The following is a 24,979-nucleotide window of genomic DNA, read 5'->3' on the forward strand; positions in this document are numbered from 1 at the left end:
GACGACGAAAGGTCTGAGTGCTGGAAAGTCAAGGGCTCACCAAGCCGAGTGCTAATGAAGAGTCTGGGCACACTCTGAGGGTAATTATCCTTCTTGCCCTTGAAGATCTCACTAGCCACGGCCTTCTGCTGCAGCTAAGGAGACAAGGGGGGTGAGGAGAGTGTCATGGTGGGGGGTACCATCTTGGGGGGCAGAGCCAGCCTTAGGACCTGAGACAGCCTCCCTCACCTGCTTGCTGGTCCCTCTCTTGCTCAGCACCAGGAGGTTGAGCCCTGCCCCCCACACTCCCATCAACCCCCCACTTCCTGACCCTCTGCCGCCACCAAACACTCCCCAGCGGTGTCATGAAGGCACTGCCGGGTTTTGAAACTAGCCTTTGCAATGTTTCCCCACCCCATCAGGCCCTGGTGGCCCTGAGACTCAGCTCCAGCTTGGGGTCTTCTAAGTAGCAGATCACTAATACTCAAGGTTACTAGAGGTTATCTATGCTGGGTGGGTGTTTTAGAATCATCCAGTACTGAGTTGGCAAAAACACGGCACATCAACCAATGCCTGTAATGAGGGCAAATATCACCAATCCATCCAAGTGAAGACGCAGACTTTTCAACACAGGGTTCTGAGCAGTCTCTACCAATCAAGGGCAGTTGGCCCACAAGGTGAACCCTATTGGCCACCCCAAATGTACCCAGTGTCCACTTCCCAATAAGGCACCAGCAGGGCCTGGCATCCAACTGAGGTCGCCAGTAGACCGAGGTAAATACAGTAGACCCAAGAAACTACAGCAGACAGGGTAAACACAGCAGACAGGGGTAAATGGAAAGACAGGGGGTAAATGATGGAAAGAAGATTGAAAATAAGGACAAAGGAATGGACAGGGGAATGGGGAATGGAAGGAATGGAATGGAATGGTGGACAAATAATGGAATGGAGGAATGGAATGGAAAAACAGACGGAATGGATGGATCTGAGGAATGGAATGAATGGATCTGGGGGAATGGAAAGACGGGGGGTGGAATGGATCTGGGAACAATGATAGAAGGCAACACGATACACGAGGTAAACAATTACAGACAAGGTAAATAATGTAGACTCCAGGGCAAATAATGGTAGGCAGGATAAATACGGTAGATCAGACTAAATACGACAGACGCGATAAATACGGTAGGCCGAGATAATACGGTAGGCAGAGTAAATACGATAAGCCGAGATAAATAAGGAAGGCAGGTAACACGGGTAGGACCGTAATTACGACAGGACGCAGGAGTAGACCAGGGTAACTACGGTAGACTGGGGTAAATAGAATAGACCGGGGTAAATACAGTAGGCGGGATAAATACGGTAGACCAGGGTAAATGCCCCTCTAGGCCGACACTCTTTCAGGAATGCCTGCGGTTCCCTGACTCCACTTCCTCATCCTCACCCAGCACCACTCTGCGTACCTGCTGCTTCCACTCAGGGCTGATACTCCGGCAGTATTTCCACACCATGTTCTTTATGCACAGCTCCCGCAGAAGCTCTGAGGCCTGAAGGGAAGAGTGAGGTCAGAGCTCCTGGACACCCTGGGCCCTTCCCTCTGAAGACATCGAACATATGTTACTGCAGCCTTTGGATAAGCAAAGCCCCCTCCATCTGGACGACACTTCCACTCCTGAGTCAAGAGACCTTACTCAGCATGGCGCGGTGGCTCACGCCTGTAATCCCAGCACTTCGGGAGGCTGAGGTGGGTGGATCACCCGAGGTCAGGAGTTCAAGACCAACCAGGCCAACATGGTGAAACCTTGTCTCTACTAAAAATAAAAAAATTAGCTGGGCGTAGTGGCAGGTGCCTGTAATCCCAGCTACTCGGGAGGCTGAGGTAGGAGAATCGCTTGAACCCGGGAGGCAAGAGGTTGCAGTGAGCCAAGATCGCACCACTCCCTGGGCGACAGTGTGAGACTCCATCTCAAAAAAAAAAAAGAGAAACCTTACTTTTCACTGCCCAGCTCTGGTCTGGGCCTTCCATAAGCCCCTCCCTGACTGATCCTTTGGCCCCAAGAAATCAGACCCTTCTGCTGTGTACTTTGATGGTCCCTAACTTGGCAGGGGGTGCCCACAGACCTCACGCAGGGCAGGTGGGGCTGTGGGCCAGGAGGTGTCCAGAACATTCCGGGGCAGCTGCCGCCGCAGGTTCAGCAAAAAAGAGGTGCGCACGTGGTCCAGGAAGAAGGCGTTCTCGGGGCAACGGGGGGCGTGGCGCAGGATGAAGCCTCGGATGAGCCTGGGGTCGGGGGCCAGACAGGGTTGAGAGCGAGGAGGCTGGTGATGAACCCCCCACATGCCCTGCTCTGCAGCCCCCACAAGGCACCCTGGTGCTCACCGCCGGATGGTCTGCGCTGCCCACTTCCTCTTGGTTGCCTTCCTCCGGCCCAGCGTTCCACGCCACCACGACTGGATGCAGATGGCTGTCGTGGAGACCACAGATGGCTGACCTCTATCTTCTTACCATGGTGGCCCCCCCTGGCCCCAGACCCTGCCCCTCCTGAAAACCCATGGGCCCACGAACCTGATCGCTTCACCCGAAGGAATTTCTGCCGCCAGTGAAAGCCCCTCCAGGCAGCTTGGATCTTTGTGGCTGCAGTTGGGAAAGAAAGGCAATTGGCCAGAGCGCGGGGAGCCAGCTGGGAGCCTGGTGCCGTCTGCCCTCCATGAGTGGCATGAATGGGACAGTGGCCGAAGGAGCCAGCGAGCAGGAGAGTAGTGAAGAAGAATGAATGTGGGGACTGCCCGGAGAAGGGGGGGCAGTGGGTGCGATGGCAGGCGTGAGGCTGGAGCTGGTAGGGAGGGGGTTCCAAGTCAACTAGTGGACTCCCCGGAGAAGGACTCCCTGGAGCTGGGTGTGGGGCTGGAGCTGGTAGGGAGGGGTGGATTCCCCGGAGAAGAAGCCCAAGGGAGTGACTTCCCTGCTTCCGGGAACAGACCCCGTGCGGCAGGAAAGGTGGCCTTCTCTCTCACCTAGGCTCTGCCGCCGGACCTCCAGGGCATCCTCTGTGGCAAACAGGGTCTTGGGGAAGCGGATGAAGATCTTGGTCCTGGGAAAGCAGCAGTGATCAGCCTGGGGTTGCCACCCCTATTCCCCGCAGGCACCTGGCATGGGCACTACTCACCTGCCCATCTTGTACTCTTCTGGCTTGTAGCCCAGGTGTCGGACCAGCACAGCCACCCCATCCTGCGGCCGTCCTGCCCACGTGGGCCACGTCTCTGGGCACAGTGACTTGTACCTGGGGATAGGAGGGGCAGGAATGCACGCGGTCCCCACCCACCCCAGTTAGCAGCCTGCTCTGGGCACCCACTGGGTGCTCCCATTGACTCGTTCACAGCTCGCAGGAGGCTCACTCGGTCACTGCCCCCATTTTAAAGATGAGGAAACCGTTCTTATCTACCTAAGGCCAAGTAACTAGGAAGTGGTAGAGATGAAATTCACACCGTTTGACCCCCCAGACCCCCGACTCAGAAGAACCACAAAGCCGCTCCACCCTTTCTGAGCCGCTTGGAAGCTGCCCTACAAGGCTTGCTACCGCCTGCCTCTGATGCCTGGCACGTGGACCTAGGCATCCTGTGCCCCTGAGCAGCCGCTCCCGGAGGGCACGGCCAGGGGAGCCGGTCGTTCTTTCCACCCAGCTTGATGTCAGGTCTGCAGCACCGAAGGTTCCTAGCACGAGGCCCCCAGCAGCCCAGGACCTCCGCGTCCACATTTCTAAAATGGGGCCGAGAACCCCTGTCTGCCCTCATGGGACCTAGGGGCTCCTACCCTCCCGCTCCCCTTCCCCGGCACCAAGCCGGACCTGCCCCTACCTTTGCAGGAAAGCTTCGTATTTGCGGCGATAGGCAAAGCCGGCTCTGCGCACGCGCAGGTTCTCCATCAGCCCCAGGTACTTCACCTGGTGCCGGATCAGCACCTCATCAAAGCGGCCTGGGGGAGGGGGAGAGCCAAGGTCAGCGGGCTGGCGCTGACAGTCTGTCACTTGCAGGGGAGGCCCGGCCCCTAAGTCCCCCGTGGGAGGGACCTACCAGGCTGTTTGGCATCATTAGGCTTGATGCAGCGGACGTAGGCGGGCTCCTTGGACTGCAGGATCTCCACCAGCTGCAGGAGGCTCATCTTGAACTGGGTGGCGACCTGGCGAGCCGAGAGGCGTGGAAGGTTGGCCGGAGCTAGGCTAAAGCTGCTGACCCCAGCAGCGAGTACCCCACTCCCCCGGCTAGTGACGCAAGCAACAGCCCCTGATTCGGCCTGGCCCTTATTCCTCCCACCGCACGTTCCTCACCGCAGAGGAGGGGGCCAGACTCCACCCTTACCCTCCGGCTGGGCGAGGGACCGCAGTCTCCGAGCCTCACTCCAGTCTGAAACTCCTGCTCAGGTCTCCCAGCAACCTCAATGCTACACCTCCCATTAGTGACCCTTCTTTTTCTTTCTAGAACTTCAGGGCTGCGTTCCTGAACAGCGTGTCCCATGCTACACATTCAGCTATTATCTGGGTACGCTGCTCTGCAGGATCTGGAAGGATCTCAGGCCTGGCGGAGGAACACACTCCTTAGCAAAGACTCACAATTCCGTGTGGTCCGAGAGTAGCAGGTGTGTGCCTGGGGGTTCTGAGAGCCCCACAAAGGGACAGCTCATCCAGTCTGAGGGGTAGGGAGCACCAGGAGGCGTCTTCTAGAAATGACGCTTGGCTGAGCTTTAAAGGGTAAGGAGGGGCGGGTGCAGTGGCTCACGCCTGCAGCAGTGGCTACCGGGAAAGACTGAGGGGAAGCTGCTAAGTACTCCGGCAAGATCCACTGGCTGGAGGAGGGGGACAAGGAGAAAAAAGAACTAAGGGGCCGGGTGCGGTGGCTCACACCTGTAATCCCAGCACTTTGGGAGGCCGAAGCGGGCGGATCACCTGAGGTCGTGAGTTCAAGATCGCCTGGCCAACACGGTGAAACCCCCGCTCTACAAAAGTTAGCTGGGCATGATGGCAGGTGTCTGTAATCCCAGCTACTCGGGAGGCTGAGGCAAGATAATTAAGTGAACCTCCCACTTGAGCCTGGGAAGCGGAGCTTGCAGTGAGCCCAGATTGCGACCACTGCACTCCAGCCTAGGCGACAGAGCGAGACTCCATCTCAAAACAAAAAAAGAACCAGGGATGACACCCAAGTTTCTGGCCTGGGAGACTGGGCTAGTGATCCCTGTCCTGAGTTAGGGAGAGAAGGAGAAAGCCTGGAGGGGGAGACCAAGGGCCCGTTTGTTACAGACCAGTGGGGTCTAGGGTGCCCGGGGCCATCTAGGGGAAGAGGATGAGATAGAGTCTGTGGCTTGTGGGAGAGGTCTAGGCGGGAGGGTGCGCAGGCATCCACAGCACGGAGACGCTAGGGCCAGGAGGATGTGGGCGCTTAGGGAGAGGGTGGGGCAGACAGCAGCAGCGGGCAGGGGCCCAGGGAGCCAGACCCTGGGCAGCACAACGCCGGCATGCCCTCCCTGCTAGGCAGTCTGGCTTCCACCTCCCTATGGACCCACTGACCTCACTCCTCTGGGGCTCCCTCTTCTTGCCAAGCCCAACAGCCGTACCTCTGCCCCCAGCTCGCTGGAGCTCTCCCTGCACCTGGCACCCTGGCCATGCCTGCCTTTCCCGGTCCTTCTCCTTGATGCCATGGCTTTCCCGCTCACCTCCTGGCCTTTTTAGACTCTGTGTCTGGATTGGACCCTGACTATAGGTTCATCTGACATTCCCAAGTCATCTCCAATGCCTCCTCCTCCAGGGAGCCTCCCCAACCCCTCACCCCTTCCACCCTGTCAGGCCGTTTGCTGTTCCCTCTTCTAAGTTTGCAAAGCACCCTGTGCACGTTGCTGCAGGCACACCCACTCATTCTGGTACCTCAGTGCCTGGCAGCGTCTGCTATAAATGTCTGCTGAGTGGGTGGACACATGACAGCAGCCACAGAGGCAGCTGTCAACACAGGGACACCCACAGAGACAGATGTACACACGGATTCCCCTACAGACACAGCCCACACTTAAGACACACGGCTCCACTCTAGACACAGCACACACACACACACACAAGTAGGCAAACAGGGATGGGCGCGGTGGCTTACACCGGTAATCCTAACACTTTGGGAGGCCGAGGCAGGTGGATCACCTGAGGTCAGGAGTTGGAGACCAGCCTGGCCAACATGGTGAAACCCCATCTCTGCTAAAAATACAAAAAATTAGCCGGGTGTGGTGGCAGGCACCTGTAATGCCAGCTACTTAGGAGGATGAGGCAGGAGAATCGCTTGAACCCGGTAGGTGGAGATTGTAGTGAGCCAAGATTGCGCCACTGCACTCCAGCAAGGCTCTGTCTCAAAAAAAAAACAAAAGTAGGCAAAGAGGCACCTAAGGCAGCCCCCTACAGACACCTGCATATGTGCACACAGGCTCCAACACGCGTTCACACACAAGCTGCCAGCTCCCAGGCTCATGCAGGCCCTCATGCATGTTGGGGTGCACACACCCCTGTGCCCGGTCCCGCCACCTCCTCACCGTCTCTGGCCGCTTCTTGTCACTGAGCTCGCTCCGGTCGAAGCACTGGCTCATAATGGGATTCTTTGAGCTACACATGGTCTGTGTGGGCAGAGCCGGGGTCAGGGAGGGGCACAGGGACAGGCAGGACAGGCTCCTGGACACAGGTGCAGAGCTGTGGGCTACCACCACCCCCACCCCAGCCTCCCGGGTCCTCCTCACCTCCTTAAGGTTCCGGAAGAGAAGGTCATTGTTTTTGTCCAGAAACCCTGGGAGGGGAGAGCAGGTGTGAGGTGAGAGACAGCCTCCCTGCAGGCCCCGGTGGGGACACAGCCCCAGGACCCTCACCTGTCACGCTGTAAGTCACCTCCCCAGCGTAGTGCAGAAGGCGGAATTCCCCTCGGCCCAGAGATTTCCGGGTCCGCTGGTCAGCCAGCTTGTGCCTGGGGGTGATGGGGTGGAAGCTGCAGATGGCCGGCCGGAACCAAACCCTCTGCCTGCTGAAGGGGCTTCAGGAACAGGAACCAGCCACGTAAAGAGCAGGCGCACCCCAGGCCGGGCACGGTGGCTCACGGCTGTAACCCCAGCAGTTTGGGAGGCCGAGGCAGGCGGATCACAAGGTCAGTAGTTCGAGACCAGCCTGGCCAATATGGTGAAACCCCGTCTCTACTAAAAACACAAAAATTAGCCAGGCATGGTGGTGGGCACCTGTAGTCCCAGCTACTTAGGAGGCTGAGGAAGGAGAATCGCTTGAACCTGGGAGGTGGAGGTTGCAGTGAGCCAAGACTGAGCCACTATACTCCAGCCTGGGTGACAGACCAAGATTCCGTCTCAAAAAAAAAAGGGCAGGCACACCCCAGGGCTGGGTCACTGAGGCAGGCCAGGCAGAGCCAATGGCCTCCCTGCTCAGAGCAGACCACAGAGGCTCAGAGAGGTAGATGGCCCTGGTCAGGGCCACACAGTGCCAGGACTGGGAACTTCGCCATCTGATGGCCAGGGCACGCTGCAGGGAGGGCAACTCGAGTTGCTTCCGGCTGCTGCGGGCTCTGCTCAGAAGGCGGTGGTGAGCTGCCCACTACTTCTCAGAACAGAATCTGCTGCCCCAAGAGAGCACTAAAGTCTTAGGCATGTTTATACCCTTTGGCCCACTTGCTACTTTTAAGAACTATTTCAAGCAGCTAACCAGAGATACAAAGATGGAAGGCACGAGATGTTTGGGGCAGCCTTGTGATTCCAGCAGAAACCCGGTGGCTGGCCAGGGGCCCCGAAGAGCTGGCTGAGAGAGGGGAGTATCTGTGGGTCAGAGCCACTCCAGGAAGAGTTTTGAGGAAAATTTTCTGTTTGATGATACAGGAAAATGTGCAGGATATAGCATTACCCTGAGCCTTATACACAAGAAGTTCTTGTCTATGAAAAAAATGCATAGAAAAAGGCAGGAGGGAAATGCCTCACACGGTTATCAGCCGTGGCCTTTGGGCAACAGAATCACAGGTGGCTTTTGCGTACAGTCCAACTTTGCGCTAATGAGCAATATTATTTTTATAATCAGAAACAAGTTTTTAGTATTTATTATTTAACGAATCAGGCAGCCCCTAAACCAGAATAGATTCAGAGAGACTCCCAGAAACAAGTTTTTTTTTTTATTTGAGATGGAGTCTGGCTCTGTCATCCAGGCTGGAGTGCAGTGGCGTGATCTCAGCTGACTGCAACCTCCGCCTCCAGGGTGATTTCCCTGGCTCCCGCGTAGCTGGAATTACAGGTGCCCACTACCAGGCCTGGCTAATTTTTGTAGTTTTAATAGAGACGGGGTTTCGCCATGTTGGCCAGGCTGGTCTTGAACTCCTGGCCTCAGGTGATCCGCCTGCCTCGGCCTCCCACAGTGCTGGGATGACAGGCGTGAGCCACTGTGCCCATCCAGAGACAAATTTTCAATATCTTTTTTTTTTTTTTTTTTTTGTTGAGACGGAGTCGCTCTGTCGCCCGGGCTGGAGTGCAGTGGCTGGATCTCAGCTCACTGCAAGCTCCGCCTCCCGCATTCACGCCATTCTCCTGCCTCAGCCTCCCGAGGAGCTGGGACTACAGGCGCCGCCACCTCGCCCGGCTAGTTTTTTGGTTTTTTTTTAGTAGAGACGGGGTTTCACCGTGTTAGCCAGGATGGTCTCGATCTCCTGACTTTGTGATCTGCCCGTCTCGGCCTCCCAAAGTGCTGGGATTACAGGCATGAGCCACCGCGCCCGGCCTCAGTATCTTATTATGCAAAAAATACTCATGGATTTGGCATTCAGCAGCCCTGGGACTGACCCCAGCTCGGCAACCTAGATGAGAGGTAACTTCGGGGAAGTGCCTCTGCCTCTTGGAGTCTCAGTGAGAAAACACCAAGAACCCCTCCAGGAGCGGCTGCAGGAGAAGCTACGACGTGCACAGCACGCGTGAGACCGCGCTGGACAGAGGCACTTACTCCTGTTCCCACCTCGCCCCACCTCAGGGGATTCCTTCAATAAAAAGCAGTTTCCAAATAAGGAAAAATCTCAGCAAGGTTCTTTTATTTATTTATTTTTTGAGACAGAGTCACGTACTTTGGCCCAGGCTGGAGTGCAGTGGCGCGATCTCGGCTCACTGCAAGCTCCGCCTCCCGGGCTCAGACCATTCTCCTGCCTCAGCCTCCCGAGTAGCTGGGACTACAAGTGCCCGCCACCTCGCCCGGCTAGTTTTTTGTATTTTTTTTAGTAGAGACGGGGGTTTCACCATGTTAGCCAGGATGGTCTCGATCTCCTGACCTCATGATTTGCTTGCCTCGGCCTCCTAAAGTGCTGGAATTACAGGCATGAGCCACTGAGCCTGGCCTAGCAAGTTTCATTCTCAAAAAAGAACAGGGAGGAAGCCAGGCTACTAGCATCTTTCTTTTTTTTTTTTGGGTCGAAGTCTCGCTCTTGTCACCCAGGCTGGAGTGCAATGGTGAGATCTCAACTCACTGCACCCTCCACCTCCTGGGTTCAAGCAATTCTCCTGCCTCAGCCTCCCAAGTAGCTGGGATTACAGGTGCCTGCCACCACGCCCAGCTAACTTTTGTATTTTTAGTAGAGACGGGGTTTCACCATGTTGGCCAGGCTGATCTTGAACTCTTGACCTCAAATGATCCACCCACCTTGGCCTCCCCAAAGTGCTGGGATTATAGGTGTGAGTTACCACGCCCAGCTGTTTTTTTTACTTTTTGAGATAGGCTCTTGCTCTGTAGCCCAGGCTGGAGTGCAGTGGGTTGATCCTAGCTCACTGTAGCCTCAAAACTGCAGGGCTAGTGATGCTCTCGCCCCAGCCTTCTGCACAGATGGAACTCCAGGCATGTGTCAGCGTGCCTGGCTAAGCTTCTTAGTTTCTGGACACACATGAGGGGTCCTTAACTCAGCACTTGGTCACCTCCTTGTGGCTGGTGTTTTGGGATCAGGGAGGGACTCCCGCACTCTGCAGGCTCTGCCACAAGTGAGTCGCCCCCAGCAGCCCCGCGGCCCCACTCACGTCAGGAAGTGTGGATGGTGCTTGACCGTGTCCTCCAGTTTCTCTAGGAAGGTCAGGTCCGTGGCCTCCCCGGGGCGCAGACACTCCTCATCCTGGGGGGTGTGGCACAGGGGGAGGGACATATGGGGGAGGGGCCAGAGAGCACAGAGGATTGGGGTCACCATGCTGGGAGGCACAGACACAGGGGAGGGGGCAGATCACTGGGAGCCTCCATAGAGCTTCCGACCGGGGCGGCGCCTCCCTCCATCCGCCATTCACAGCCCTGCCCTGTCTCTACTCAGCCCCAGACTCTGGCCCTCTGTGGACCAGCCTGGAGAGAACGGAGAACGGGGACATCCTCCCACCCAGCCTCCAGCACGAGGCCTTGGAGGCACAGAGGACTCACCAAAATCGAGATGATGCCCTTAAACTTCTCCTCCACCAGATCACAGATGATCTTGTTGTTGAAATACTGGACAGGCTCCCACTGAGGGGCAGAAGGGAAGGAAGGCATCACCGTGGGGTCCTGGCACCCTCTCCCAGGGGCCCCGATGCCCAGGCTCCCCATGGCCCAGAGAGTGCCCTCAGGCTTGCACACACCGCGATGCCCTCTGCCTCGTACTCCTCCTGCTCCGACTTGAGCGTGAGCTCGATGAAGAGCTGCTGCAGCTTCTCGTTGCAGTAATTGATGCAGAACTGCTCGAAGCTGTAAGGAAGGAGAAGCGTCCACAGCGGCTCAGTGGGGACACAGGACCAGCAGAGGGGAAAGGCTGGACAAGGCCCCTGAGCATAGCAGGTGAGACACAGAGCCAGTCCCTGGCTGGCTGGGGAGTCACGGGGCAGGAATGAAAGGCTGGGGGACAGAAGAGAGGAAGCAGGACAGGAACCTGGGAGGAGACGGGGGAAACGTGGCACTGACCTGTTATGCTGAAACACTTCGAAGCCATAAATATCCAGGAGCCCGAGAACCGTGGTGCTCCGCCAGCTGGGGCTCTCCGCATCCTAGGGCAGTCATTCAACCGAAGGCGTGGGCCCCTGCGTGTGCCAGCCCTACCCCGCAGCCCCCCGCCCCACTGATGGCCCTCCCTCCTGCCTCGGGAGCAGCGTGGAGTGAGCCCTCACCTTGGAGGCCAGCGACCTGTTGATCTTCCCCACGAGCCAGGTAAAAGTGCGGCTGTACACAGCCTTGGCGAGAGCGTCTCGCGCATAGGCGGCCTGCTCCAGGTTCAGCGGGCTCAGGAGCTGTGGGCGCAGCGTGAGGCAAGGAGATGAATGCCACACAGCTCTTGCATCCCACCTGCCCCCAGGCTCAGGCAGACCAGGAAGCCGTCACCACTCTGCACGCCCAGCTCCAGCGAGCCTGCAGTGTGGGGAGGGGTGCTGGTAGTGGGACCTCAGGGAGGACAGGTGGCCGCCCCAGTGGGAAGGTGGTAGAGGGACAGGTCTGAGTAGCTGGGATGACAGGTGCCCACCACCACACCCGGCTAATTTTTGCATTTTAGTAGAGATGGGGTTTCACCATGTTGGCCAGGATGGTCTCGAACTCCTGACCTCAGGTGACCCGCCCACCTCAGCCTCCCCAAGTGCTGGGGTTACAAGCATGAGCCACTGTGCCTGGCTCTCTACTTCCCTGAGCAGCCTTCCTTCCATCCCTCCAGCACTGCTGAGGGGACCAGGCAAAGGGGAGTGATGGGAGTAGGGGCTGCTTTGGAACACATGCCCCTCCACACCTGAGGGCAAGGGCCCGGCCTCACCTCCTCCCCCTTGGCGATGATCTTCCTGTGTGTCAGGGCTTCTCGCAGCGTCGAGCCTTCCACGCTGAGGAGCTGCCAAGGGCAGGCAAGGATGTGGTGAGGGCGCACCCCCAGCCCCCACCCCCGCTGTCCTTCCCTTACCCTCTGCCCGCCCCCGCTCACCCTGGTCAGATACTTCAGTTGGTTCTCGGTGGTGACCTGGGCGTTGCTCTCCTCGTCGGCAGCAAAGTGGATGTTACCCAAATGCAGGACGCTGGCCACGATGCTCAGCAGGTCCTGGGGAGCAGGCCGGGGGCAGGAGTGGGTGAGAGGGGCCAGAGAGCCCCAAGAGGGCAAGTAGCGGATGGCCATGCAGGGGTGGGTGGTGAAGTGTCTGAGAGGAGAAGGGGCTGGAAGTGGGAATGGGTGTTAAAGGTGGAAGGTGATTCTGGGGGTGGGCCAGGCACAGTGGCTCACGCCTGTAATCCCAGCGCTTTGGGAGGCCGAGGCAGGCAGATCATCTGAGGTCAGGAGTTCAAGACCAGCCTGGCCAACATGGCGAAGCCCCATCTTTGCTAAAGATACAAAAATTAGCTAGGTGTGGTGGCAGGTGTCTGTAATCCCAGCTACTCAGGAGGTTGAGGCACGAGAATCACTTGAACCTGGGAGGCAGGTGTTGCAGTGAGGTCAGATCGCGCCATTGCACTCCAGCCTAGGCAAAAGAGCGAGACTCCATCTCAAAAAAAAAAAAAAAAAGGAGCCGGGCGTGTTGGTTCATGCCTGTGATCCCAGCATTTTCAGAGACTGAGGCAGGTGGATCACCTGAGGTTGGGAGTTCGAGACCAGCCTGACCAACATGGAGAAACCCCGTCTCTACTAAAAATACAAAAAATTAGCCAGGCGTGGTGGCCACCTGTAATCCCAGCTACTTGGGAGGCTGAGTCAGGAGAATCGATTGAACCCGGGAAGCGGAGGTTGCAGTGAGCCGAAATTGCACCACTGTACTCCAGTCTGGGTAACAAGAATAAAACTCTATCTCAAAAACAAAACAAAACAAAACAAAACAAAACAAAACAAAACCAACAACAAAAGAAGGAAGTTTTGGGGGTGTGAGAGGAGGAAAGGGAGGGTCCCGGAAAAGGCCTCACCTCCACTTCATCCTCAGTGAAATCGATGACCGTCAGAGCCTTCCTGACCACCTTCCAGTCACTCTTGTCGTTGATGGAGGAGACTTTGGCACACTGGCCCTAGAGGAAGGGCACAGCTGGGTTAGAGCCCTGGCCACGGATCCCTGGGTGGCACCTGCCCTGCCTGCCAGCCACTCACCTTCACCAGGTACAGGTAGCTCTGGGGGTTCCGTTCCAAGCCCAGCCTGCGAAGAGTCTCCTCCTCACCCCCCTCCAGCAGCTGGTAGAAGACGTGGAAGTTCCGCTCCCCGTGATTCTGGTGCACCACTCGTGACTTTTCCAGGAGGTAACTGAGGATATGGCCACCCACGGGGGCACCCTGTGGGCAGGGCAGGGCATAGGCCTGGTCGGGGGAGTGGGAACAGAGCCATCTGCCCGTCTTCTCCCCTGACTCCTGGTCTTGGGCAGCCAGACCTGGGCGCCAATTCCAGTCCTGCCACTAGCTGTGTGGGCTCAGGCACGCCACCCACGCTGGACTCAGTTACTTCATCTAGGAAATGGGGAGATTCAACTCCATCCACCTGGCGGCTCCACCTGGATGCCTGACAAGCATCGCAAATTCAGCAGGCCTGAAACGGAACACCGGACCTTCCCCCTCTTCAAACGAGCTCCTTCCTGCTAGTGTCCGCCCATCGTGGTCAGTGGTGAGTACATCCTTCTCGTTCAAGCCAAGGCCCTGGCAGTCCTCCTGCAAGCCTGTTTTTCTTCCATACCCTACATCCAATCAGGCAGCCGATCCTGCTGCCTTAACTTTTAAAACATCCAGAATCCAATCACTGCACCACACTGGTCTGAGCCACCGTCACCTGTCACCTACACGATGACATCAGCCTCCTAACCGGTTTCTCTGCTTAGCCTGGTTCCCCCACCATCTATTCATCTACTCCCAATCTCCCAGTGAAGCAGCCAAAGTCTTTTTTTTATTTTTGGAGACAGGGTCTTGCTCTTTCACCCAGGCTGGAGTTTTTCACTATAGCCTCAACCTCCCAGGGCTAGGCTGGAGTGCAGTGGTGAGATCTCAGCTCACTATAACCTCCGACTCCCAGGTTCAAGTGTTTCTCCTGCCTCAGCCTCCTGAGTAGCTGGGACAACAGGTGCCTGCCACCACGCCTGGCTAATTTTTGTATTTTCAGTAGAGACGGGGTTTCACCATGTTGGCCAGGCTGGTCTTGAACTCCCAACCTCACGTGATCCACCTGCCGCAGCCTCCCAACGTGCTAAGATTACAGGCGTGAGCCACCTCACCCAGCCCAATGACTCCCCTTCTACTCAGAGTTTTAAAAAAAAGCCAGGCGCGGTGGCTCACAACTGTAATCCCAGCACTTTGGGAGGCCGAGACAGGTGGATCACGAGGTCAGGAGATCGAGACCATCCTGGCTAACATGGTGAAACCCTGTGTCTGCTAAAAATACAAAAAATTAGCCAGGCGTGGTGGCGGGCGCCTGTAGTCCCAGCTACTCGGGAGGCTGAGGCAGGAGAATGGCGTGAATCTGGGAGGCAGAGCTTGCAGTGAGCTGAGATCCTGCCACTGCACTCCAGCCTGGGCGACAGAGCGAGATTCCATCTCAAACAAAACAAAACAAAACAAAACAAAGGTTCTTGCAATGACCCAAAAGGGCCTGCACCATGTGGCCTCTCTCTGTTCTCACGCCCCTGCTCTCTTCTCTGGCCACTGTGGCCTCCGTGCTGTTCTGGAACACTTCCAGGACCCTCGTATCTCAGGGCTTTTGTCCTGGCCCTTCCCGCTGCTTGGACAGGCACCTGCACAGCCTGCTTCTTCGTCTCCATCAAGCCATTATTTTTTATTTTTTCTAGAGACAGGGTCTCACTCCATCGCCCAGGCTGGAGTACAGTGGTGTGATCACAGCGTAGGGTAACCCCGGACTCCTGGCCTCAAGCGATCCTCCTGCTTCAGCCTCCAGAGTAGCTGGGACAACGGACATGTGCCACCCCACCCAGCTGTCACTTTAAAATGCCACTGTCTCAGTGGGGCCTACCCTAATACGACCACACCTGCCCCCCACTCCTTACTGCATTGTATTTTCTGCCACAGCCTCAATTTCCCTGTTTATTGTTTATCACCCTGCAAGGCAGGAGTTTTGTTTGCTTTGTTTTACTGCTGGAATTCCAGCACCTGGAATAGTCCCTGGTACCTAGTAGGTGCTTAACCTACTGAATGGGAATCCTCTCGACACACACATCCATGGTACCTTGAAGTCAAACTGCACATCCATGTACTTCCCGAACCTGCTGGAGTTATCGTTTCGGAGGGTCTTGGCATTTCCAAAGGCCTAGGAGTGGACGGGGGTCTGAGGGACACCTGGCACTCTCCTCCTGCCCTCCCCACCCCACCCTGTAGCTACTGCTGCCCCTCCCCTCCCACACTGGGCTTCTCTCCCTGTTCCTCACCTCCAACACTGGCCTCCTCTCTGGGCCCCTCCCCTCCTGCACTGGCCTCCTCTCTGGGCCCCTGACCTCCAGCACTGGGTTGCTCTGCAGCAGCCGGTCCCGCACAGCACCTCCGCGCTCGGGGGCTGGGCAGGTCTCTGCATAGAACTGTAGCAGCCTCTTGGTGGCCTCGGTCTTGCCTGCCCCACTCTCCCCAGAGATCATCACTGCCTGGTCCCGACGCTCTGTACGCAGTGCTCGGTATACAGTGTCCGCCACGGCAAACCTGGGGCAGAGGCTCGTCAGGGAGTTCGGGGAGGGGGGCCAAGTGGAGCCCCACAGGGAGTCCCGCTCCCACGTCTGGGTGGCGTCCTCTCATGAGTGGAAGTCTAATATATCCTTGAGGATGTATTAAGGATGGGGACTGGGGGTCCCTCGCAGGTGTGGAGCATGGGAGATCTGTCACAGCTGAGAATGGGCGTCACTGCCAGCGGGAGGACTGAGATGATCTCACAGGTGGGAGTCTGGAGGTCACTTAGGTGGAGGCTGGAGTCACTCATAGGTAGGGTTGGGGGGGTCTTCGCAGGTGGGGTTCAGAGGTCACTAAGATTGGCGGGCCACTCCCAGTTGGGGTATGGACTGAGCCCACCCAGATGGAGTTGAGTTGTGACACTCATCTCTGGTCACTGGGGGGTGAGAAACTGTGGGATTCCTCACAGCTGTGGCGCAGGAGGTCAGGATCATTTTAGAGTAAGGGTTGGGTGGGGTTACTTCAGATGGAGACAGAGGGGTTGCTCCCAGAGGGGCTGGGGTCACTCACAGATGAGGGGGCACTTCATAGAAGCTGACGCCACGGTAACGCTCCATGTGCTGCCGGCTGTAGATCTGCAGGTCTCGGTAGGGGTTGACAGAGACCAGGACGGGGCCAATGTAGGTCTGGGGTTGGGGGAAGAGGGTCAAAAGTTGATCCCGGGCCAGGTGCAATGGCTCACGCCTGTAATCCCAGCACTTTGGGAGGCCGAGGCAGGCGGGTCACCTGAGGTTGGGAGTTCGAGACCAGCCTGACCAATATGGAGAAACCCCATCTCTACTAAAAATACAAAATTAGCCGGGCATGGTGGCGCATGCCTGTAGTCCCAGCTACTTTGGAGGCTGAGGCAGAATTGCTTGAACCGGGGAGGAGGAAGTTGCAGTGAGCCAAGATCGCGCCACTGCACTCCAGCCTGGGCAACAAGAGTGAAACTCCGACTCAAACAACAAAAAACAGTTTATCTTGGTGACCCCTGGTGTCTCCTTCCCCTCTGCCCTGTGTCTGTGACCCCAGCACCCCTGCCATCTCCCCACAAGGGCCTCACATAGATGAGGTTCTCCCGAAACCGCCGCCGCAGGTTCTCGATAAAGGCGGCCTCACTCGTGAAGTTCTCCAGCAGCACGAAATCCTGCACCCCCACCCGGTCACGGGCAGTCAGCGCACTCTCCATGGTCACCCGAACCCCGTCACTGCCCAGGGCCTGCAGAGAATGGGCCACAGAAGAGGGTCAGAGTCATGGGGGACCAGGCAAGGCCACTTCTCCTCCACTGCGCCTGTGGGACTGAGAGGGAACGCAGGGGCTTGTGGACTCAGGGCTGGACATGGGACATGAGCCTGATGGGTGCGGAAGGCCTGGGTGTGGAGGGCCTGGGTTTGGAGGATCTGGGTGTGGTGGGCAGGGTGCAGAAAGCCGGGTGTGGAGGGCCTGGGTCCGGGTGTCGCGGCACCGGGATCACCGAGGCTGCGGGCACAGAACAGAGACCACATGAAGCACTTGGGTCCCGGTGTGTACACAGGGGCGGACGCACGCAGGACCAGAGGGCAGAATCTGGGAGGTGCTGGTTTTGGGTGGAGAAAGGAGCGGGTCACAAGAAGGAACTCCTTGAAATAGCAGAAAGACTGCTCTGTGGAGCTTGGACCAAGCCCCTCCTCTCTCTGGGCTGCTTCCTCCTCAAGGAGGAGGAGTTAGACCAGGTGACCTCAGGTCCCTTAGCTCTGAGCCACGTGTGACAGGTGCTTTGGAGGACAAATGGCTCAGGGTCAATTCCGCAGGCAGAGTGGGGCCGTCTCTCCCATCGGGACCCACCCACATCTCCACAGGTAGACCGTCTGGCACCAAGGAAGAGGTTACTCCCAGACTACACCAGAGGGGTTCCCCCGGAGGGCCTCCCACCCCAGCTGGACTCAGCCACCCACTCCAGAAGGGGGGCCTCCCTCGCATGGCTGGGGCCACTCCCTTTCCTCCAGCTGCCGAACTCCCCAGGCGCCTCCTCCACTGAGTCCTGAGAAGCCTCAGGGGATGGGGGGTTTACCATGGAAAGCCCAGCTGCCTCTGGGTCCCACTGGAGGGCTCAGCAAGACCCTCGCCCCACAACTAGGGCTGAGATGGATCCCCCTCCAAACAGGGTCTCAGGGCTCCAGAAAACGGACACCCAGAGTATCCAGGGTCAGAGAAGAACAAGGTGGTGGTGACTGGGGGTGGATCCCAAAGGGGCCGCCGGGTGTCCTCTGACCACAAAAGGCCCAGATTCCTGGCCTGGGGCGTCACTCCGGGCCGGGCCGGGGGCCTGCCCCTCCCAGGCTTGTCCTCCCCGCCCCGCTCCAATCCCGCGCCCAAGCGGCTGCCAAATCCGGCCGCGGTCCCCGCCCCCTCGCCCTCGGGTCAGGGGTCTCCGCGTTCTCAGGCGTCCCCAGCAGCTCCTCGTCCGGCCCCCCGGGTCCGAGCGTCCCGCGCGGCCCTCCCCGCCTCGGCCTCCTCCCCCTGCAACTTCCCGGGACGTTTTTCCACACGGAATTCCTGGGCCGCGCCCGCTTCCTGGCGAGGCCGAGGCGACGCCGCGAGGCGGGGAGGGGCGCCCGGGACCCTCCGCCCCGCCCTGCCCTGCCGCCCCCCGGCTCACCGACGCCCGGTAGCGCATCCTGCCCCGCCGGCCTGGCGCCCGCTCTGCTGCCCGCGCTCTGGGTCCCGGGCTCGGCGGCGGCGGCGGCGTCAGCGAGGGAGGGCCCGCCCCCCGCACCGCCCCCACCAGGGCCCCTGAAGCGCGGGGCTTCCCCGGCCTCCCTCGCCTCCCGCGCGGCCGGGCTGGGGTCCCCGCCAGGTGGGGTTGGTGGAGGGGGGGGTGTCGGGGGGGGGGGGGTCCGCGGGCGGGGGCGGGGCCGAGGGCGGGCGGGGCGGGCTCCGCCTGAGTCAGGTTTTCCAGGAGGGACGCCGTTGGTTCCAGGGTGGAGCCCGGAACCCGCGCGGCCGCCGCGTCTACACCGACCCGGAACTCACTTCCGGGCCTGGGACGACACTCCGCGGCGGGCTCGGGTTCTGGGCGGGCACCGAGGCCTGCGGGTCCCAGAGGAAGCGGGATTTCCCTCCCCCAACCCCCGAACTCGAGTCCCGGGAAAGTTAAAAATAGAACCAATGTCCAAATACGGCCGGCGCGCCTGGCGGGCGGAGCGTTCTCCGTGCGGGACGCCGTCCACCCACACGCGCCGGGGCCTGGCCGGAGCCTCGAACCCAGGAAGATCTTGGTTTTCCTCGTCAGCACGGAGCGCGTGCCCCAGGGACAGGGACGGCCACCGGGTGCCCTGGCTGAGCGCGCGGAGTCCCCGGCACCTCTGGAGGGCTCAGTTCCCCCCTCTGGGAAATTCGCGTATCCCCGCCCACGGCATTTGGGGCCCACAGCCTCTCCCCACCCGAGGCACCCCACTCGCCTCTGGGCCCGGGCCTCCTCCCTCTCCTTTTTTTTCTTTTTTTTTTTTTGAGACAGAGTCGCGCTAGCTCCCACGTTGGAGTTCAGTGGCGCGATCTCGGCTCACTGCAACCTACGCCTCCCGGGTTTAGCGATTCTCCTGCCTCAGCCTCCCGAGTAGCTGGGATTACAGGCACCCGCCACCACACTCGGCTAATTTTTGTATTTTTAGTAGACACGGGGTTTCATCATGTTGGCCAGGCTGGTCTCGAACTCCTGACCTCAGGTGATCCACCCGCCTCGGCCTCCCAAAGTGCTGGGATTACAGGCGTGAGCCACCGCGCTCGGCCCATCTCCCTCCCTGCTTTGAAGGGGACCTCTCTCGTCTCTCCGGATCTCCGGGACGCCCCCCAACCCCGAACCGGCCTTGGCAGCCCCGCCCTCGCTGGGCTTTGCGGGCACCACCCTCCCTCTCCTGTGGCAAACCTTGGCTCAGATCCCACCGCGGGCAGGGGCGGGGACGTCTAGAGCCAGCAAAAGCTGGTGCTTCCTCGCGGTGGGACTCTGAGCTAGTCACTTAACGTTTCGGCTTCTGTTCTTCATCCCCAACATGAGGTTAACACAGGCCTAGAAGGGCCGTTGGGTGGCCTGAGATAGAGCGCGAAGGCATCTCCCAGACCGCTCTAGACCCCGCTTCCCACACCCACCGCCTTCCCTCGGCCGGACGCTCATTCCTCACTTGCTTGCGGGCAGAGGCCTACTGAGAGTCAGGCCCTAGGCCACGCTTCCGATCCGGTGGGGAGAGCCTCAGGCGCGTCTACAGGCACCTGCCTGCCCTACCAACCCAACGGCAGACACAGACTCGCCCTGGGGGGGTGGGCAGAGCCGGGGCCCAAAGCCCCAGCGCCCCACCCCCAGCTCGCGGACGCCGCTCCCTGGGGAGAGGGCGAGGCTGCGGCAGGTGCGGGCTGGATCCTCGCGGGGAAGGCTAGTTACTGCAACAACAGCCCGGCCGGAGCGGCGGCCCCGGGGACCCCCAAGCGGGGGCGCCAGCTGGTGGGGGCATGGGAGCGGGGAAGGGGAAATGGGGGCGTCTCGGGCAGAGGCGGGGGAGGGCGGGAGGAGGCACCCGCTGCGGTGCCCCCAGGTTTAAAATCCAGAGGGAGGGTCAGGCGCGGTGGCTCACGCCTGTAATCCCAGCGCTTTGGGAGGCCGAGGCAGGCGGATCATCAGAGTTCAGGAGTTCGAGACCAGCCTGGCCACATTGGCGAAACCTCGTCTCTACTAAAAAATACAAAAATTCGCTGAGCGTGGTGGTGGGCGCCTGTAATCCCAGCTATTCGGGAGGCTGAGGCACGAGAATCGCTGGAACTCGGGAGACGGAGGTTGCAGTGAGCGAGATCACACCACTGCATGCCAGCCTGGGCGACAGAGCGAAACTCCGTCTCCAAACAAAACAAAACAAGAAAAATCTAGAGGGAGCAAGGAGGGGACCCAGCCTCCAGCCCGCCCAGGGGTGGGGAGCGCCTTAGAAGACGGGGCAAAGGGTCCAGAGAGCCCCTGCCGGAAGCTCAGCTCCCTCCCTGCCCGGCGAGGCGTGGGGGACCCGGGTCGGGGGCGTGGCCGGAGCCTGCGGAGGCGCGGCCAGAGGGAGGGGCGGAGCCTCGCGGCCGCAGTGTCCGCCCCGCCCCTCCACGTCACGCGGTTGGAATGAGGGGAATCCGCGCGCGGAGGGGTCGGGCCCGCTTCTTCCAGATCCCCGGCCGCGCCGCCGCATTCCCGGGATGCCCGCTGGCGCCCCCGCAGCCACCGCCCGGCGGCGGAAGGAGGGGGCATCTCCGCCGCTCGCGCGCCCCAGGGCGGCTCCAGCCCTGGCAACCCTGGGCCTGCCCCGCCTCACTGGACGGAAGCGCGAGCCCCGGGCGGGGAGGGAAGCGGAGAACCGGGCTGGGAAAGACACCGCGGCTGAGGCTGCAGCGCCAGGCGCCTCCTGCGTTCTCCGCGCTTTTTTAGGTCCCTCCCTTCAGTGCCCCTAGCCAAGCCATAAGGTCTGTATGATCAGTCCAGCGCAGAAGAAATCGAGGCTGGGCAGGTGACTTTGTGCAAGGTCTCAAGAGGAGTGGGACTGGAACCCAGGCACTCGAACACCTTACCGCGGGGCTGCCCTGAGCCTCTTTGTGCGTTATCAGGGCTATCAGGGCTGAGACCTTCAGTGAGTGACACGGTACAGGCCCCTGTCGGTGTCGTGTGATTCTATTATGTCACATGTGGGCCTTAGGAGTGGGCCAGGGCTCTGGGCCTAGAGGTTCCCTGCAGGCCATGGCCCCTGAGTGACCTAGGAGACCTTCTTCCCCAAGGCTGCCTCTGGGCCTTCTCCCACCTGGGGAGGCGTTTACTGGAACCACAGGGGATGGGGTGGCCCAGCAGACCTGGGCTATCTTGTGCCCTTCGGATCCTATAGGCCAGGTGCCTACAAGCCTGACTTCTGGGGACAGCGGGAACCTCATGTTCCCCCAGCCTATGGGCACACAGATCTTGCCATGGGGTAGGAGTGTTGGGGGCTGGGAGGAGGTGTCATCTGAGGCACCCAGGACTGCTGCTATAAACCGATATCCACCGAGCCCCTGAGGCAGCAGAAAGACCATCTCATGGTGGCACAGTGCTGGGTGGCACAGTGCTGGGCGGCACAGAGCAGGGACTCAACTTCTATTTATTAAACAAATCTTAGATCTGAGCCTGGCTGCCCACCAAGGACCATTCCAGGCCTCAGGGAACTGTTGTGAAGGGAAATGGGGAGGAGAAAGTGGTGACTTAGGGTCTCTACCCTGATTGCTCACAGGGCCTCAGTCAAGGACTGTCCATTCTAGCTTCACAACCATGGGCCTTGGGCTGCCAGACACCTCTGCCTGGGGGGTCCAGCAAACGTGAACAGAGGCAAGGTGCAGTGAGTGGCTCATGCCTGTAACCCCAGAACTTTGAGAGGCCGAGGCAGGAGGATCTCTTGAGGCCAGGAGTTCAAGACCAGCCTGGGCCGCATAGTGGTGAGACTCCTGCCTCTAGAAATTTTTTTTTTTTTAAATTAGCCAGGCATGGTGCTGTGTGCCTGTGGTCCCAGTTACTCGGAAGGCTAAGGTGGGAGGATCGCTTGAGCCCAGGAGGTTGAGGCTGCAGTGAGCCGTGATGGTGCTACTGCACTCCAGCCTGGGTGCCCCAGAAGACTCAGTGTCAAACAAACAAACAAACAAAACAATAAACCCATAACATGTTAACATAAATTTGTATGGGGGAAAAAAAGTAAACGGACCAGGAGCAGTGGCTCACACCTGTAATCCCAACACTTTGGGAGGCCAAGGCAGGCAGATCACTTCAGGTCAGGAGTTCCAGACCAGCCTGGCCAACATGGTGAAACCCTGTCTCAACTAAAAATACAAAAATTAGCAGGGTGTGGTGGCGCACGCTTGTAATCCCAGCTACTTAGGACACTGAAACAGGAGAGAATCGCTTGAACCTAGGAGGCAGAGGGTGCAGTGAGCTGAGATCGCCCCACTGCACTCCAGACTGAGTGACAGAGCAAGACTCTGTCTCAATAAATAAATAAATAAACAAACAAACAGGGCCTTTGACCCCTAACCTGTACTCCCTGTTCAATGTCTTTGTAGAGAGAAGGGTGGCACTTTAAGCTGGTCATCACAGCCTGGCATTAACAGGCCTGCTCTCCTCCCTCCACTCCTCACACCAACTACTCACAACCTGCTAAAACCTCACCTCCAGGCTGGGCGAGGTGGCTCATGCCCGTAATCCCAGCACTTTGGTAGGCTTAGGTGGGCGAATCACGAGGTCAAGAGATTGAGACCATCCTGGTTAACACGTTGAAACCCCTTCTCTACTAAAAATAAAAAGAAATTAGCTGGGCGTGGTGGCACGCGCCTGTAATCCCAGCTACTTGGGAGGCAGAGGCAGGAGAACAGCTTGAACCCAGGAGGCAGAGGTTGCAGTGAGCTAAGATCGCACCACTGCATTCCATCCTGGGTGACAGCGAGACTCCCTCTCAAAACAAAACAAAACACAACAACAACAAAAACATAAAACAAACAAAAACCTCACCTCCATCACTTCTCCTTACCTGGGCCAAGACAGCAGCCTCCTAACTGGACGCCTTGCCTTCCTCCTACCAATCCATTTCCCCTCCCGCAATACCAATCAAAGCAACACCTCATGTTCACAGAGTGAAGGTTTAGGGCACCCTCCATGTGCCAGGCCCATGATTCACACCCACTGCTGCTTTCCGGGACCCTGCCTATGAACTCCCGAGACACCCCTGCTGTCCTCAGTTTACCCCACTGCTCCTGCATTCCGGTGTGCCAGGTGGCCCGCTCCAGTCCCCTCTGTCCCCACCCCTCCCCTCCCACCCACAACACGCAGCCAGGAGGAGCCTTCGCACCGTCGCCAGCCAGTCCAACCTTCAGTGCCTGCACCTGCGGCTTCCCCAGCCCGGGGCACCCTCCTTGCCCACCTCACGGAGACTAGGCTCAGGTGTCACCTCCTCCAGAACCCCTGCCTGATTCTCCCGAACACGCCGCGTCTCCTTATCGCACCCCGCAGGAGTCAGCTGTTTCGCTGTCAGTCCCTCCCAGGAGACGGCTCCCACTCCCTACACCCAGCGAGGCACACGGTGGGGCTCAGTCACCCCTTCCCGGCCTCCTGGATGAATGAATGAATCTCAGAGGCAGGAGTGTGCGCGGGAGGCCGGAGCGTGAGGACGGAGGGCCGCGTGGCCAGCCTCATTCTCCGGCCACACTCGGGGCGCGCTGGGCCCCAGGGGCGGAGAACGGGAAGGGGCGGGTTCAGGCGGCTTCTCCGGAACCCAGAGGCAGAGCAGGGCTGCGGGCGGGGCCCGAAGGGCGCGCGGGGTCCTGGGTCCCGCAGCCCAGGCCGCTCTTCCCCGCCTCCCGCTCCCCGCAGGTAAATCTAAGTCTCCACCAGGCTGCGCCGGCGCCTCCGGGTCCTGGGACCCCCGCACGGGTCCCCCCGGCCGCTCTTCGGCCCCAGCGATCCCCGGCCGTGACCCCCGCTTCGCGCACGGCGGCTCCCGGCCCGGCCTCCCGCTCCCCACACCCGCCCCCCGCGGCCGCCGTCCCCGCGCCCCGAGTACCCACCGGCTTGGCTCTTCCGGCGCGGGCGGGGGCCGGGCTGGGCGGCGTGGCGGGCTCGAGGATCCGCGGCCCGGGCGCACTCTCCCCGCCCAGGGCCCGCCGGGGGCCGGGCCGCAGCCTGTCGTCATCCCGGGCAGGGCGCGCACCCTCCGGCCCCGCCCCACCCCAGCCCGGCCGCGTCCGCGAAGCCTGAATGCGGGCGGCCCCCGCCTCGGCCGGTTCCCGGGGCAGCCGCGTCCGGCCACAGCGAACACGCGCGCGCCCCTCCGGCCGAAGACCCGGCTCCCCGCCGCGGTGCTGGGGGCGCGGGGGCGCCTGACTTTCTCCCTCCTCCGGGCCCTTTGCATCTCCAGCCCCTTCCCTGCGGGCCGGGTCAGGGCCGCGCTCCCCGGTTTCCACCCACCCATGTCCCTTCACCCGCCTCCCACACCGTCCTCCTGTTCTGAGTCTTGGGAGGTCCCAGCCCGGCGGACTGGAGAGGAGCTTCCATGCCCTCATCCTTCGACCTCACAGCAGCCGGCACTTGCCTTTTGTGCCCAGTATTCACAGTTCTGCCCACTGAGGTTCAGGAAGCTGGAGGAGTCAACCCAGACCTCCACTTCCAAAAGTCCTGCTGCTGGTGGCGCTTACATCCTTACTCTTCCACTCACCCCGTCTTGTTCAGTCTGTTCTGGCCCCATCCAAGGATTGGAACCCGTCCCCCTCTGCTCACCTCTTGCCCTAGGGCTCTGCTTGAGAGGGGCTGCCCGGCCCTGGGGGAGATACTCCACCCTCCTCCCAGCCCAGAGCATCCCAGCTTAC

At 59.6% G+C, this 24,979-nt stretch overlaps 1 protein-coding gene across 6 annotated transcripts in view; it reads right to left on the reverse strand.

The window, feature by feature from the left end:
• MYO1C (myosin IC) overlaps positions 1-24,979 on the reverse strand; it is a 30,355-nt gene that overhangs the window by 4,490 nt on the left and 886 nt on the right. Inside the window, exons 1-26 of one of the 6 annotated variants that reach the window (XM_009189312.4) lie at positions 24,182-24,313; positions 16,670-16,825; positions 16,135-16,250; positions 15,402-15,600; positions 15,137-15,217; positions 13,066-13,245; positions 12,888-12,986; positions 11,923-12,036; positions 11,761-11,832; positions 11,129-11,248; positions 10,926-11,008; positions 10,607-10,712; positions 10,413-10,493; positions 10,028-10,119; positions 6,863-6,957; positions 6,737-6,783; positions 6,536-6,616; positions 4,048-4,153; positions 3,832-3,949; positions 3,144-3,257; positions 2,992-3,068; positions 2,543-2,611; positions 2,357-2,441; positions 2,098-2,257; positions 1,440-1,523; positions 41-134 (exon numbers count right to left, since the gene is read on the reverse strand). In XM_009189312.4, the coding sequence (XP_009187576.1) occupies positions 41-134; positions 1,440-1,523; positions 2,098-2,257; positions 2,357-2,441; positions 2,543-2,611; positions 2,992-3,068; positions 3,144-3,257; positions 3,832-3,949; positions 4,048-4,153; positions 6,536-6,616; positions 6,737-6,783; positions 6,863-6,957; positions 10,028-10,119; positions 10,413-10,493; positions 10,607-10,712; positions 10,926-11,008; positions 11,129-11,248; positions 11,761-11,832; positions 11,923-12,036; positions 12,888-12,986; positions 13,066-13,245; positions 15,137-15,217; positions 15,402-15,600; positions 16,135-16,250; positions 16,670-16,795 (2,599 nt within the window). In that variant the 5' untranslated portion in view covers positions 16,796-16,825; positions 24,182-24,313. Of the gene's footprint in view, positions 1-40; positions 135-1,439; positions 1,524-2,097; positions 2,258-2,356; positions 2,442-2,542; positions 2,612-2,991; positions 3,069-3,143; positions 3,258-3,831; positions 3,950-4,047; positions 4,154-6,535; positions 6,617-6,736; positions 6,784-6,862; positions 6,958-10,027; positions 10,120-10,412; positions 10,494-10,606; positions 10,713-10,925; positions 11,009-11,128; positions 11,249-11,760; positions 11,833-11,922; positions 12,037-12,887; positions 12,987-13,065; positions 13,246-15,136; positions 15,218-15,401; positions 15,601-16,134; positions 16,251-16,669; positions 16,826-18,245; positions 18,365-18,619; positions 18,791-19,511; positions 19,697-19,764; positions 19,858-24,181; positions 24,314-24,979 lie in introns of those variants that run through there. The other 5 variants (XM_021928507.2, XM_031657239.1, XM_009189313.3 and 2 more) reach the window with 5 other exon arrangements.

Source organism: Papio anubis, chromosome 17, assembly GCF_008728515.1.
Source record: "Papio anubis isolate 15944 chromosome 17, Panubis1.0, whole genome shotgun sequence".
In the NCBI taxonomy this organism is placed as follows: domain Eukaryota; kingdom Metazoa; phylum Chordata; class Mammalia; order Primates; family Cercopithecidae; genus Papio; species Papio anubis.